The 12,692-nt window shown below is 38.5% G+C and overlaps 1 protein-coding gene across 1 annotated transcript; it reads right to left on the bottom strand.

The window, feature by feature from the left end:
- Positions 1-3,401: 3,401 nt before the first annotated feature.
- Positions 3,402-10,054, bottom strand: psmd12 (proteasome 26S subunit, non-ATPase 12). Its single transcript, XM_037690334.1, has 11 exons — positions 9,853-10,054; positions 9,426-9,485; positions 7,776-7,904; positions 7,320-7,427; positions 7,078-7,182; positions 6,764-6,913; positions 6,419-6,553; positions 4,884-4,996; positions 4,199-4,373; positions 3,956-4,033; positions 3,402-3,836 (listed from the first exon to the last, which is right to left on the bottom strand). The coding sequence occupies exons 1-11, from the start codon at positions 9,958-9,960 to the stop codon at positions 3,627-3,629; spliced, it is 1,371 nt and encodes a 456-aa protein (XP_037546262.1). The 5' UTR covers positions 9,961-10,054; the 3' UTR covers positions 3,402-3,626.
- Between the last annotated feature and the right edge of the window lie 2,638 nt (positions 10,055-12,692).

Below are 12,692 nucleotides of genomic sequence, written 5' to 3'. Positions count from 1 at the left end.
TTTTTTTTTACAATTATTATACAATGAAATACTCCATAATACATTCAAACCAAAGAGCAAAACCTTTTTACAGGCCCAAGCATTTGTTTAACAAATAAAAGTACTGTATAAACTTTTTTTTTTTACAAATAACTACTGTAACTACTGAGACTAGCCAATCAGAATGCAGAACACAATGCACGATGCATATCTGTGAAGCAGCGAGGCCGTGAAAGGTGAACCGCGTTATAGCGAGGGTTCACTGTAATATCAAATGAAAACTATTCAATTTTAACAATTCATTTAAGGAAATGAGGTCAATTTGTCCTCCAGTAAGCTTAAGGCAGCATAACAAGCAACCCTAACTATAGGATTTATCAAAAAGGAAAGTCTTAAGCCCAGTCTGAAAACTGTACAATTTTCATTAATTCAACCTTTATTTATACAGGTTAATCCCACTGAGCCTCGGGTACAAGAGAGACTTGCTTTTAACAGAGTGATGATAACAGTGGACAACAATAGACAATCATAAAGGATGCATACAAAGAGTTTTTTTAACAAGTGAAAATAAAATGGTATTTAAAAGAATATATATAAATATATATATATATATATATATATATATATATATATAAAAACAGCTAGGTTGTAAGGCGATGTAGAAAACAAAACAAGAACATGTCTGCATTGGTTTTGCCAGGAACTTAGCAGATGTTTGAAGCCACTTAGAGAGGTCAAAGTTGAGAGCTTCAGATCAAGATTACAAGATATTCCAGGAAACAGGAGCGGAGTAGAAGACCCTTTTGCCTAATTCAGTCTGCACTGAGGGGACACTGCATGTAACAATGTCCTGAGAGCACATGCTGTAGCTGCACTCACGCAGCGACATGTAGGAGATGTATGAAGGCAGCAGACCAAGAAGTGATTTAAAGATGAAAATGTACCAGTGAGAGAGTCTGCATGAAGTTAATGATGACCAGTTAACCAGTGAATACAGGGTGCAATGGTGGGTATGGTAGTTACAGCCAGTTATGAATCTTAGTGCACCACGATAGACAGTGTCCAACATCTGCAGAGTGCTTGTAGGAGCATTCATGGAAATATTGTCACCATAGGACAATGTGTCAGCCCTACAGACAGAAACTGGAAGTTGGTTCCACAAGAGAGGAGCCTGACAACTGAAAGCTCTTCCTCCCATTCTGCTTTTGGAAACTCTAGGAACCGCAAGTAAACCTGCAGTCGGAGAGCGAAGTGCTCTGTTAGGAAAATATGGAGCAATAAGATCTCGAATATACGTTAGGTTATTGAGGGCTTTGTAGGTTAGAAGTAAGTTTTTGAATTCAATTCTGGACTTGGATTAACTGAAGACTCATTAAAGAAGTATTTGGACAACCATTGCAATAGTCCAGTCTAGACGTGACAAATGCATGAACCAGTTTTTCTGCATCATTTTTAGATAAGCTTCTAATGTTAGTGAGATTACGCAGGTGGAAGAAGGCGCGTCTAGTAATGTTTTTAACGTGCGGAATGAAAGACAGGTCACAAACTGGTACTCTTCATCTCAAAAGTGACTAAAGCTGTGAAACATTAGTAGAGTACAAAGTGCCATAATTCCATGAGGATATTCCAAATAATTTGAGAATAAAAAGAAGCAGGACATAACTAAACAGATATGCCAAAACTGTGTGATCCATTTCATTTTTTTTAAAGCTAGTGTCTTTAAGGAAGGTGTAAATCATCTGTGGGTGACATTAAAGATATAAATGGGTGTTTGTTTCGTTTGTTTTACCCCACCTCTCACCCGTTTGAAGGAGAGCAGCTCCCCATGATCCTCCACAGAAAAGTAGGTAAACTAATGATGGACATCTTCACATGCCCTTAAGTTAAATAAAATTGACCAAATTAAACCTAAATCAGTTGATGGTAATTTATGCTATTGATAAGATGAAATTAAACTGTCAAAAATAAAATGTGAGAATTCATATGGAAATGCTGAAATCAGAGGCTCAAAAAAAATCTTTCTCACTAATAAAGAATAAATCTAACAAATATGTCAAAAGCACAATAAATTGCTGCACCATTACAGAAAGGAAAATACTGAAATGCATAAACAGTGTTGCAAAAATATGATTGAATGTCCAAAACTTTAAAATGTTGATTTTTTTTTTGTAGTGTAAAATGTATGTCCTACTTCTTTAAGAGGACTTTAAACATATTTTGTTGTTAAAATCCTTATTAGTGAGTCATACATAAGCCATCCCTCCAGCTGGAGTAAAAAGATGCCATATTTTGTGAATCTTAAAAAAAAAAAAAAATGTTTTACATGAATGTGACACATTTTTCTAGATATAATTACAAGAGCACCTTTTCCATTAACTGAATTTAATAATATAGTAATTATCCATTGGAAGTACACTTTCTGCAGCACATCAAAAGGCAGTTTGTTTGTATACTGTCGTATGGATTTAACTGATTTAAACCTATCTAAGTAACATTTTACGGTAGTCCCTCACTACTTTGCGGTCCGACTTTCGCAAACTCGCTTTTTTGCTGTAAGATTGTACACGAGAAAAAAAAAATTGTACAGGACACAATTGTCAACTTTTCATATTACTAACATGATTGGGTATGGGATACAGTAAAAAAGTTAACAGAAAAGTAAAATACTTCAGACAGGTGCAGCCATTTTGTAGTTTTCTCTCAATAAGCCTATACTCAAAACAACTACATTTCCCAGAAGCCAACAGAGCCCCGCCCAGGCCGGTTGCCATCTGGACATTTCTAGTCCCGTGATGGTCATCCAAAGGTCTGGCTCCCTCCAAAATGTGTTTCGTTGTTCAAGGGCTGCACAGAGTCGACCAGAACCAGAGAAGGACCGGACCGCCAGACTCATCAATCCATCTGAGAGCTGCTCGTCAGAACACGAGGACTTCTGAGCGGAGAGGCGCCGCCCGGAAATCAGACGTTCTCTCTGGAGCCCAACAGGACTACCCTGAGCCAGAGAGCTGACCAGAACCGGCAGGGTAGGTTTGTCGAAACGGTTACGAGTCAGAACGGAACTGAGCTGCTGTTCTGCAGAACTGGTGAGTAAAATTTAGCATGTACGTATGTTGCTAACATGCCATCGGTTTAAGAGTTAAGAACATTGCAAGGGTGTGGGAAGGGTTTCTAACGCCTTAAAATATTTATAAATACTAAAATAAATATAATGCCACAACTTTGCAGATTTTGACATATTGGGGGGGTCGTCAGGAACGCAACACCTTCAATAAACGAGGGACTACTGTGCATATACCAAAGATAATAAACTGTCATTTGTTTCCAGCCATGATTTTAAGAAGTAATCATGTAAAATATATCACCAAACAACATCAGTAGCACTTGTGGAAATGAGCGTGCATCAAACAAAGAGATACAAAAAGTGGAGGTGCTCGTGTGTTTATTGTCAATGTTTTACCGAACAGTAAAAAAGGAACAATCTAGGGGTGGCATGACGTTTTGCAGATTTGATTTCTACTTTTATGACATTACAATTGGGCCGTAGCAATATTTTGCTGACAAAGCATATATTCAAAAACACAATCACCCCCTCCCTTTCACATAAACAAAAGTAAATTTGAAACGAAATATAAAATAATGTTTTTGTGTCACTGCAAGTTGTGGATCATCTCCTCCTTGGCGATAAGATGCGTGGTCTTGTTGACCAGAGACATGAGAGAGTTGAGTTTGTGCGACCAGTCGTTGAGCAGGTCGTTGGGGTCTTTGGGTCGCTGAAAGTTGATGATGCCGGCGAGTCGGTCAACCTTGGCATAGATGGTTTTGTTCACAACCAGGCTGGAGAGAAACTCCTCAGATTCCTGCCAAAACATTTGGATAAACAAATGATATTTCTCGTCTTCTTGCGAGCTCCAATCTGATTTTTGGACGTGCGTAACATCAGCTGCAATTTGCATAAATTAGTGAAATGTTTGCTTACGTCGACAGAGAGGTCGAGAAGCTGAGCCATCCTTTTCATGGTGATTCGAGTGTAATACTTGGCCATTATTCTGATGTTCTGGGGAAGGAATTGGGACCTCATTAACTTTAAAATAAGCATTTTTAAACTGTTGTGCAGAAATGATGGGAAGCCTTCACTGTAGGCACTTAAAACCTAAACATGACCATACTTTAACTGTACTGTGATTTCTATATGTTGGATTCTCTTTCCTATGGGACTTACGTGCTCCACCACTCTGTTTTTCAGGTCCTTCCACCTTTTCTCCCCCTCCTCTGAGCAAGAGAAGACCTCTGTTGCTGGGCTATCAGGCGAACCCTCTCTCAGCTCCTTCCCATAATCCTCCACTAAAGAGGCCCAACGCATCAGCTCCATGGTGGTGAACTGCTTTAGAAGGTCCCTAAAAATAAAAGGCAGGTGCGTCAGGTGAAATCAGGTAAAGGTTTATGGATGTTTATCATTGCTAATGTGAAATTAATGTTGAACCATGTGTGTGAGGAGCAGAGAGTTCTTTTTCTCTCTCAGAGAGGAGTCTGCAGGCACCTGACACCTCAGAGTCTAAAAGGCCGAGGTCATCGTGCTAATAAGCATTATAAAAACACTTCCTGCAAACTGTCCGGGGCAGATCTTCAAAGGTTTCAAAAACATCTGTGTAAGCCTGTGTGAACTCTGCCCTTGCAAGTAAACTGGGTTAAAAATCTCCTCCCGTCTCCGTGTGTGACTCTTTTTAAGTAAGTAGAAAAAACTCACTAATGTGCACCAAAATGAACAGACATTTTACACTTTGTTTAAACTGTGTCAATACATACTCTAAAGTATAAATATGTTCTCCCCATTTAGAAAATGTGTATACACTTTATTGTATTAATGGTGGAATAAAAAATAAAAAAAAGATAGAAATTTGTTTTACTTGTATTTAGGGATGTCTTCCAATTTCTTGTCAGCACTGATTCTGTGCACGAGGTCCGACTGCTCGTTGTCATAAGGAGACAAAATCACATACAGCACGACGCTCTTCAGGGCCTGAAACAACAAAAACAAATTGTTTTTCCTTAAATAATCAGCAAAGACTACTACTTTTTAAAATAAACTGTTTTCAGAAATGCTCTTGTGCCACTTTTAGTCTAAAATCAAAAAAGCTGCTGCGTTTGGTAAAGCAGTGAAGCAGTGTTCTCAGCATTTCATGAAAACAAAATTCCCTGCCCGAGTTTTCCTTGAGTAAATCCTGAAATTCCAGGAGACATTTCAGTCACACAAAACACTCAGGACGTAGTGTCTCAGGTGGCGGCAGAGTCACAATCAGAGATGACAATAAGTATACTGTAGCCTACAGTAGCTGTATATGGCAATCATTTCTAACATTTATTATATTGTATAAGATCTGAAACTAAAAAAGCCACCATAGCATTAATACTTGTCAAAACCTCAAAGATCTTTTAATCAGCAGGTCAGTGTTCAAATTCTGAGTTTTCCCTGTCTGAAAAATGAAAAAGTCCCTTTACATGTTCTGATTTACAGAATTACCATATTTTTCGCCCTATAAGTCACGTTTGGGGTGTTTTTTGCCCAATTTGCACGCCCTGCAACTTATAGGTCGAAGCGACGCATTTATGGATATTTTCCCATATTTATAAACCAATTTTTGGTTGAGATGAAACAGTTTTTATTTATTCTAACTGAAAAAAAAAAAGAGAACATTACCAGTTTTCAGCCGCTAGATGGCAGCAGAGCAGTACGGCATGTCGTTGTATCATGTAATAGGTAAAAGTGGCTATTAAGGACAAATTCAAAACAGTTCAAGACAAAAACAACTGGATTTTATTGATGATACTTTACTTTATACTCTATTTTGTCTTGAACGTTTTGAATTTACCATGTCCTGTCTGACTGAATCTTCACCAGCTATTAATGACACATTCGGCTTACCACAGATACCACCTTCGTTCTGCTCGCTGCTTGGAGCAACCGTCAAACCAGCTTTATTTTACTGCAGTCTCCCGGCGAAATGCAGCTGATTTTACTATTAAAGTGCATTTATTAAGTAAAAGTTCAACTGAGACACACCTTTGCTATAATTTCGAGCAAACAAATAATTGTTTTTAGGTGTTAATCTTGTTAAATTCTTGTTCCCGTGCACGCCCCAGCGGCCGTCATTTGGCAGTCAATCGATTTTTGGCACATCACCGGCCCACGTTACTGGGTTGTTAGCAGTGATGCATAATAGATGCGACGTATACGGCGAAGCAACATACAATATTTATGGATTTTTCCACTGTATTAGACATATTAGGACTGATGCGACATAGGGCGGAGCGACATTTACGGCAGAAAACACGGTACTTGGAAACCCTGTGAAAAGACTACAATAAATAAATTTGAAATAAACATGTTCTTGGCAAAACAAACTCTAAAATAAACTTGTGCTTCAAATGAACAACTCTTTACCTGCTGCCACTTGCTGCTGTCCTCCAAGATGCAGGGGGTGTCATAAATTGCCCTGTAGTGTTTGCATATGGACAGGTAGGAACCCTCATGCTGATCCACCTGAATCATCAGGTTGTAATACTTCAATTTCAACTCCTGTGTGAACAAGGAAAAAAAAAACATTAGTACTCATTTTTATGCAACAACTTCATAATCGTTTCTAAAGAAAGACAGAATGTATAAGACAGTCGTCTAATATTTCAAAAAGCAAAAGAACATCAGATTCTTTCCGTTAAAATTTATATACGACACCTTTTTCTTTGTATTTGATGAATTTTCATTGGAGGCTGGTTCCTGCTTCCTTACCTCAGTGCCTTCCTCTTGGAAGAATTTGGTGTTTATCTTCTTGCTGATGATCTGAGTGCGAATGTAATCCTTGACAGCAATGCAAAGCCTCATCTGCTCCAAGATAAACTCCACCTTCTCCTTTTTCTCCATGGAGCCATACGTCTCCACCTGGCACAGGTTTAAAAAAAAAATAAAAAAAACTTTAAAATGCCAGAGCTTTTCCCTCAATGATTCTTTCATTCCCAAATGTTCAAGATATGTGGTATTCAACTATTTCACATTTTTTTAACCACAATACTTGAAAGATAAAACAAAAGCTATCAGTATCTTACCTGCAGCTCTTGCAGAATGGCAGCAGCTTCTTTGACGTCTCCATTCTGTTCTTTGATATTTGCCAATGTCTTTGTTAGTCGGGCTCGCTCAATCTCAACATAGATCTGTGAGGTGGATACATTTTCTTTATTAGTGTTGACAACCAACCCCTTCATATTTCAACAATTTCCAGTGAGCAAAGCAATTTTAATAAGTATAAATGTCTCACAATGTGTATTTACTATATGAACCCATTTCAAACCTTGCCAGCAGTCACAGTGCGAAGTGTGTCAATAAGTCTCAGCTTGATGTTCAGATCAGTCACAGTATCAACGTATTTGTAACATTCTTGCACCATTTTGGCAACAGCCTAAGACAAAGAACAAAAATAATATATTTAGGTCATAGCAACAAAAAACAAAAAAAAACAAAGAATGTCTGAAGGATAATGAAGTCAAGTTTGTTCACACTTTTGTATATTTAGCTGCAATAATTCAGAAAAGGTTCATCAAATGTCTAAAGTGGATTTAATCCCAGTTAAAACATAAAACACCATTTATTTTAGCACATAAGTCTATTTTAACTAATTGTAATTTTAAAATTACTTTAGGGACACACTTTTTCTTATTTACTTGTTCTCATATTGTATAATTTGAAGGCTTAATAATGGAAAACAAATATGGTAGAAAATAGAAATGTGTGTAAAAGACGTTTTCACCTGTTTGAGCTGACTTCTCCTTTTGGAAAGTAACATGATGTTTTCATTCAGAGCATCCCAGTCCTTGGCTTCATGACACATTTGGACCACAGCTACAAGGATTCTGGATGTGGACACCATATCTGATGCCTGAGAAAGAGCAAGCAAGACACAGATTTAAATAAACGCATTACATACACATGCATCTTTGAACCAATAATCCAGGTAGAAAAATCCAACAAAGTTAAGTTAGGTCTTCTGGACAGTTTATTTTTGTTGAAACGTTTCATCTTTCATTCAAAAGACTTCATTAGTCTGAGGAGCCACAACAAACTCAGTCTTATAAACTTATAATTTAAAACTCTTCATTGTCAGTTAGTGTACAGAGAAAGCAACAGAGTGAGACCTCTTCATCATAAGTGTATAGCTGCAGTGTTCCCTCAGTGCAGACCGAACTAGGCAAAAGGGCCTTCTCTTACTCCGCTCCTGTGACTTCATGCAAAAAGATCTGAAGTTGTCAACTTAATCACTAGAAGGGATTTCAAACAACTGTTAAGTTCATGGCAAAACCCAACGCAGACAACCCAACTGTTTTTAGTATTTCACATCGCTTTATAATGTAGCTGGTTTTGTTTTTATTTCTTTTATTTAGTTTTCATTTTATATGATTATCTATTGTTGTCTGTACTCATCTGTGTTCTTTGTTTAAAACAGGCCTCTCTTGTAAATGAATCCTCAAGGCTCAATGAGACTAACCTATATCAATAAAGGTTGAATGAAAAAAATAACCTGACAGTGCCTTATAAACTGGACGAGTTGTGGACTTAGGTATGTTCTTTTTTATTGAGTGGCTGTTTGAAATCCCAAAAAAAATCTGTATTGCAAACTGATGATACGTGAAAAAAACCGCATGCAGCATTATATGCAATTACACAGTACTGTAATTTAGGTAATGCCACAAGTACATGTTAAAAACTGTCCCACGTTGTAAAAAGATGTGCCGAAATAGCCTTTCTATGCAGTCATGGAAAATAATTGCGTTTATATTTTCTATCCTGGCAGCACCGTGGCGCAACTGGTAGAGCTGCTGCCTCTCAGCGAGCAGGTCCTTGGTTCAAATCCCAGTCCAGGGGCATTTCTGGGTGGAGTTTGCATGCTCTCTCCGTGCATGTGTGGGTTTTCTCCGGGTACTCCAGTTTCCTCCCACAGATCAAAAACATGCATGTTAGGCTGACTGGTAACTCTAAATTGTGAGTGAATGGCTGTTTGTCTCGTTTGTCTCTATGTGTCCCTGTGAAGGACTGGAGACCCGTCCAGGATGTACCTCGTCCCTCGCACAGTGATTGCTGGACATGGGCACCGGCGACCCCCGTGACCCAAAATGGAAGAAGCGGATAAAAGATAATGGATGGATGTTCTATCCTACACAAGACCAAACTAAACTGTTTAAATGGGAGATAATTATACAAATATAATCTTTTTTTTTTTACAATAGCTAATGTTATAAAACAATTATACAGACTGAGACAAAGTCCTCGTTATTTTAGTCTTTATTGATTTTGTTTTTATATAAAATCTGCTGATGAGAAGCCTCGAAACTAAACAAGTTTGTGGTGTATCTCAAGTAAAGCTTCCTGCCAAGAAAACTTCAGCTGATTTGTTTTGACTTACTGTTCTCGTTTGCTTCTCCAGTGACAACAAGCTTTCGACGGCCTCCTGCAGTTTCCCCTCCTGAGGCAAAAAAAAAAAAGAAGTTTCTAATAATTTCTTTAAAACAACACAACGTGACAAACGTCTCTGTCGGAGAATGCTAAGAAGTAACCGGGTAGCGAACGGGCTAACTTAAAGCTAAACCTAGTGCTACATAAGCTAGCATGAGAAAACGTTTAACAAAAAACGTATACATGAAAATAAAGACTAAAAATAAAAGGAACAGCGATAAACTACATGAACACTTGTGCATGACGACGCTCAGAGTATATTTGGTGGCAACATTCTTGTTAGTGTTGCTAAAGCTCGTAACGCTGAATGCTAACGCACCGAGCCCGTTGTGCCATGACTCAGCCAGCGCTGACGGCCTTTTTAAACCTTCACTTACTTTAGCCATCTTCTCACATTCCGGGAGACGCTGGTCTACAGTTGAGCTGTAGTCGATCTCCATTTTAACAATCTTTCCATCGGATCTTTCTGATCGTTCCTCAGACATCGTTGTGGTAAGAGATAATAATTTTACAAGTCTTCTTTTCTGACAACACAGTTCAGCCGAACGCTGTTTTTGCTTGTGCTAGACCAATCAAAAGACAGAGTCAAATAGCTGTCCGAGGTGCCCGAAGGACCCACAACGGACCCCAGGATAATGCATAGATATCATATAGTCATAATTCAGGTAGGCAGGTAGGTGCGCGTTTTAATTTGGCAACTAAATATTTGGAAAGTATGGCTAGGTACTTTTTACTACTCCATCATTAAGTTTCACATTGAAAAGGAAATAAAATACGTGGATTGTGACAATATCTAGTAGTCCACAAGGTGAAGAGTGCACTTTATGATTAAATAATTTTTAATCATTTGCCAAAGACACTTCAACAAGAAAACAGGAGGAGGTTTAGGACTTTACACAGTCTGATGTTTTCTCTACATAATCACAGATATATCTAGTCATGGATGCATTTTTGGATATCCTATCCAGCACAACACATATTTTTGTGCCTTTCACTTAAATTAAAATACTTAATTTTGTCTATTTATTGCCCAGTTTGTGTATTGATTTATGTGGGAGAGCTTAAAAACACAAAAGTCATAAATTAATTTTATTAAACTACAATGTTCATCATCCATGATGATCATAAGGAACAAAAGTGAATGAACTCAAAGATGATACATGTGTAATGACCACAGTCCACCAGTAGGTGTCCTTCTAATGGCTGCATTGTGCATTCCTGTCTTTACACAGTTCATTGCATTGAGAGGCTCCTTGTAAATAAAACCTATGTGGGTCAGTGATTTTCCTGCTTGTTGCATAGTTAAAACACTGGTTTTAATGCAAATTCACCTTTAGAGCAGAACATTTATTTTAGTGTTGTATTGGTTATTTATTGTGCTCAAACAATTTATTCACCTAAAAGTGTCCCGTAGATCATTTTCCTTGACGGCTTTAGGGTTGATGTAAATACAGATTGTAAGAACATAAACAGGTTTGTGGTCTCTAAAATCCTGTTATTTTTATTATTTGGTGATGCAAATTAATATGCACTCTGTGTAACTGCAGATCTAAAGATTGACTTCATGTAAAGTGTATGTACGATACATGGGGAGAGTGACTACTCACAACAAACCCCATGTATGTTTGAGCATATTTGACCAATAAAGTGATTCTGATTTTGAGTTTCATGTGTCAAGAGCCCTGACAGTGTTTTATTATTATATTTGCTTTTATTTTGTAGATTTTAACCTGTTTTAGCTGCTACTAGTTTTCTGCTCAAAGTCTTTTCTTTTATTCATTTATTTTTGTGATGCAGCCACCAGGACAGGCTCTTAATTTAAATCTAATTTCTCCAAGGGGACATGCACTGAAGTTTATGTATCAGATCATAAACTCAGCTCATAATGGGCTCTATAGGTAAAGCAGGGAACTAAACCCATGCAGTTAACAATTTCCATTTCAACAATTTCCTGCAGGATCAATAAAGTTCTATCTTATTTTAATATATCCTAATAAATAATAAATGATTGCATAAAGCAGGAGCAAGAGGTGGCACGGTGGCGCAGTTAGTAGTGCTGTTGCTTCTCAATGAGAAGGTCACCAGACTAAATCCCAGCTGGGTAGCCGTTGGTCCTCCCCCAGAAAATTTGGAATAAAAGATGCAATTTCCTGCATTTTGGTGTATTTTAACAGGTTGTTAAACATCTGTAAACATTTGATTAAATTGATTAAAAACGAGTCTCTCTTGTAAATGAGTCCTCGAGGCTCAATGAGACTAATAACCTGTATAAATAAAGCAATTCTGTCAAGCGTCCTAACCCCCCCCCCCCCCACACACACACACACACACACACACAAACTTCAATGTCCGACCCGAACTCTTCTCAGCTGAATTCAGTCCTGCGTGTTGTTTTGCTCCAGTCTCTGTTACCACTGTCAGGTGCTTCAATTCTCCATTCATCCATTTATTTTAGATAATAAACTGTAATGTCTTTTCGGCATTTTGATCGCTGTTATTTGGACTAATTTTGAAACGTGCAATGTGAATAATACACATCAAATATCCATCCATTTTCTTTACCCGCTTATTCCATTTTGGGTCACGGGGGTCGCTGGTGCCCATGTCCAGCAATCACTGTGCGAGGGGCGGGGGACACCCTGGACGGGTCGCAAGTCCATCACAGGGCCACATAGAGACAAACGAGACAAACAACCATTCACTCTCTCACTCACACCTAGGGACAATTTAGAGTTACCAATCAGCCTAACATGCATGTTTTTGGACTGTGGGAGGAAACCGGAGTACCCGGAGAAAACCCACGCATGCACGGAGAGAACATGCAAACTCCACCCAGAAAGGCCCCTGGACCGGGGTTTGAACCAAGGACCTGCTACACATCAAATATTTCACTCGTATTTTTTTTATTTTTTTTTTTACTGTAAGCCTTTGAAATGTATGCAGGAGTTCTGACACGTTGGCAGTTGAGCGCGCTCTGGAGACGCTCCTGTGCTTAAAACGTTCACTGTCTGCAGGGCGCACAACTGAGCGAGGTGAAGCTGACACCCCACCCACGTCAAAAATTCCAGTAAATACAATGAGTGGTTAAAGCTAAGTTGATGCTGGTTTGCGCCGTTAAAATGTTCGTTTGGGCTGCTTTGGTTTCTGAGACACAGCTGAAGGTGGATGAAGACGCTTCATCCCCGCGGGACATGCGGTCAGCGTCTCTGCTGGCAGG

Source organism: Nematolebias whitei, chromosome 16 (genome assembly GCF_014905685.2).
Source record: "Nematolebias whitei isolate Nwh7 chromosome 16, NemWhi1, whole genome shotgun sequence".
Lineage (NCBI taxonomy): Eukaryota > Metazoa > Chordata > Actinopteri > Cyprinodontiformes > Rivulidae > Nematolebias > Nematolebias whitei.
The sequence above is the reverse complement of the archived record's forward strand: the minus strand, read 5'-3'. Positions and strand labels throughout refer to the sequence as shown.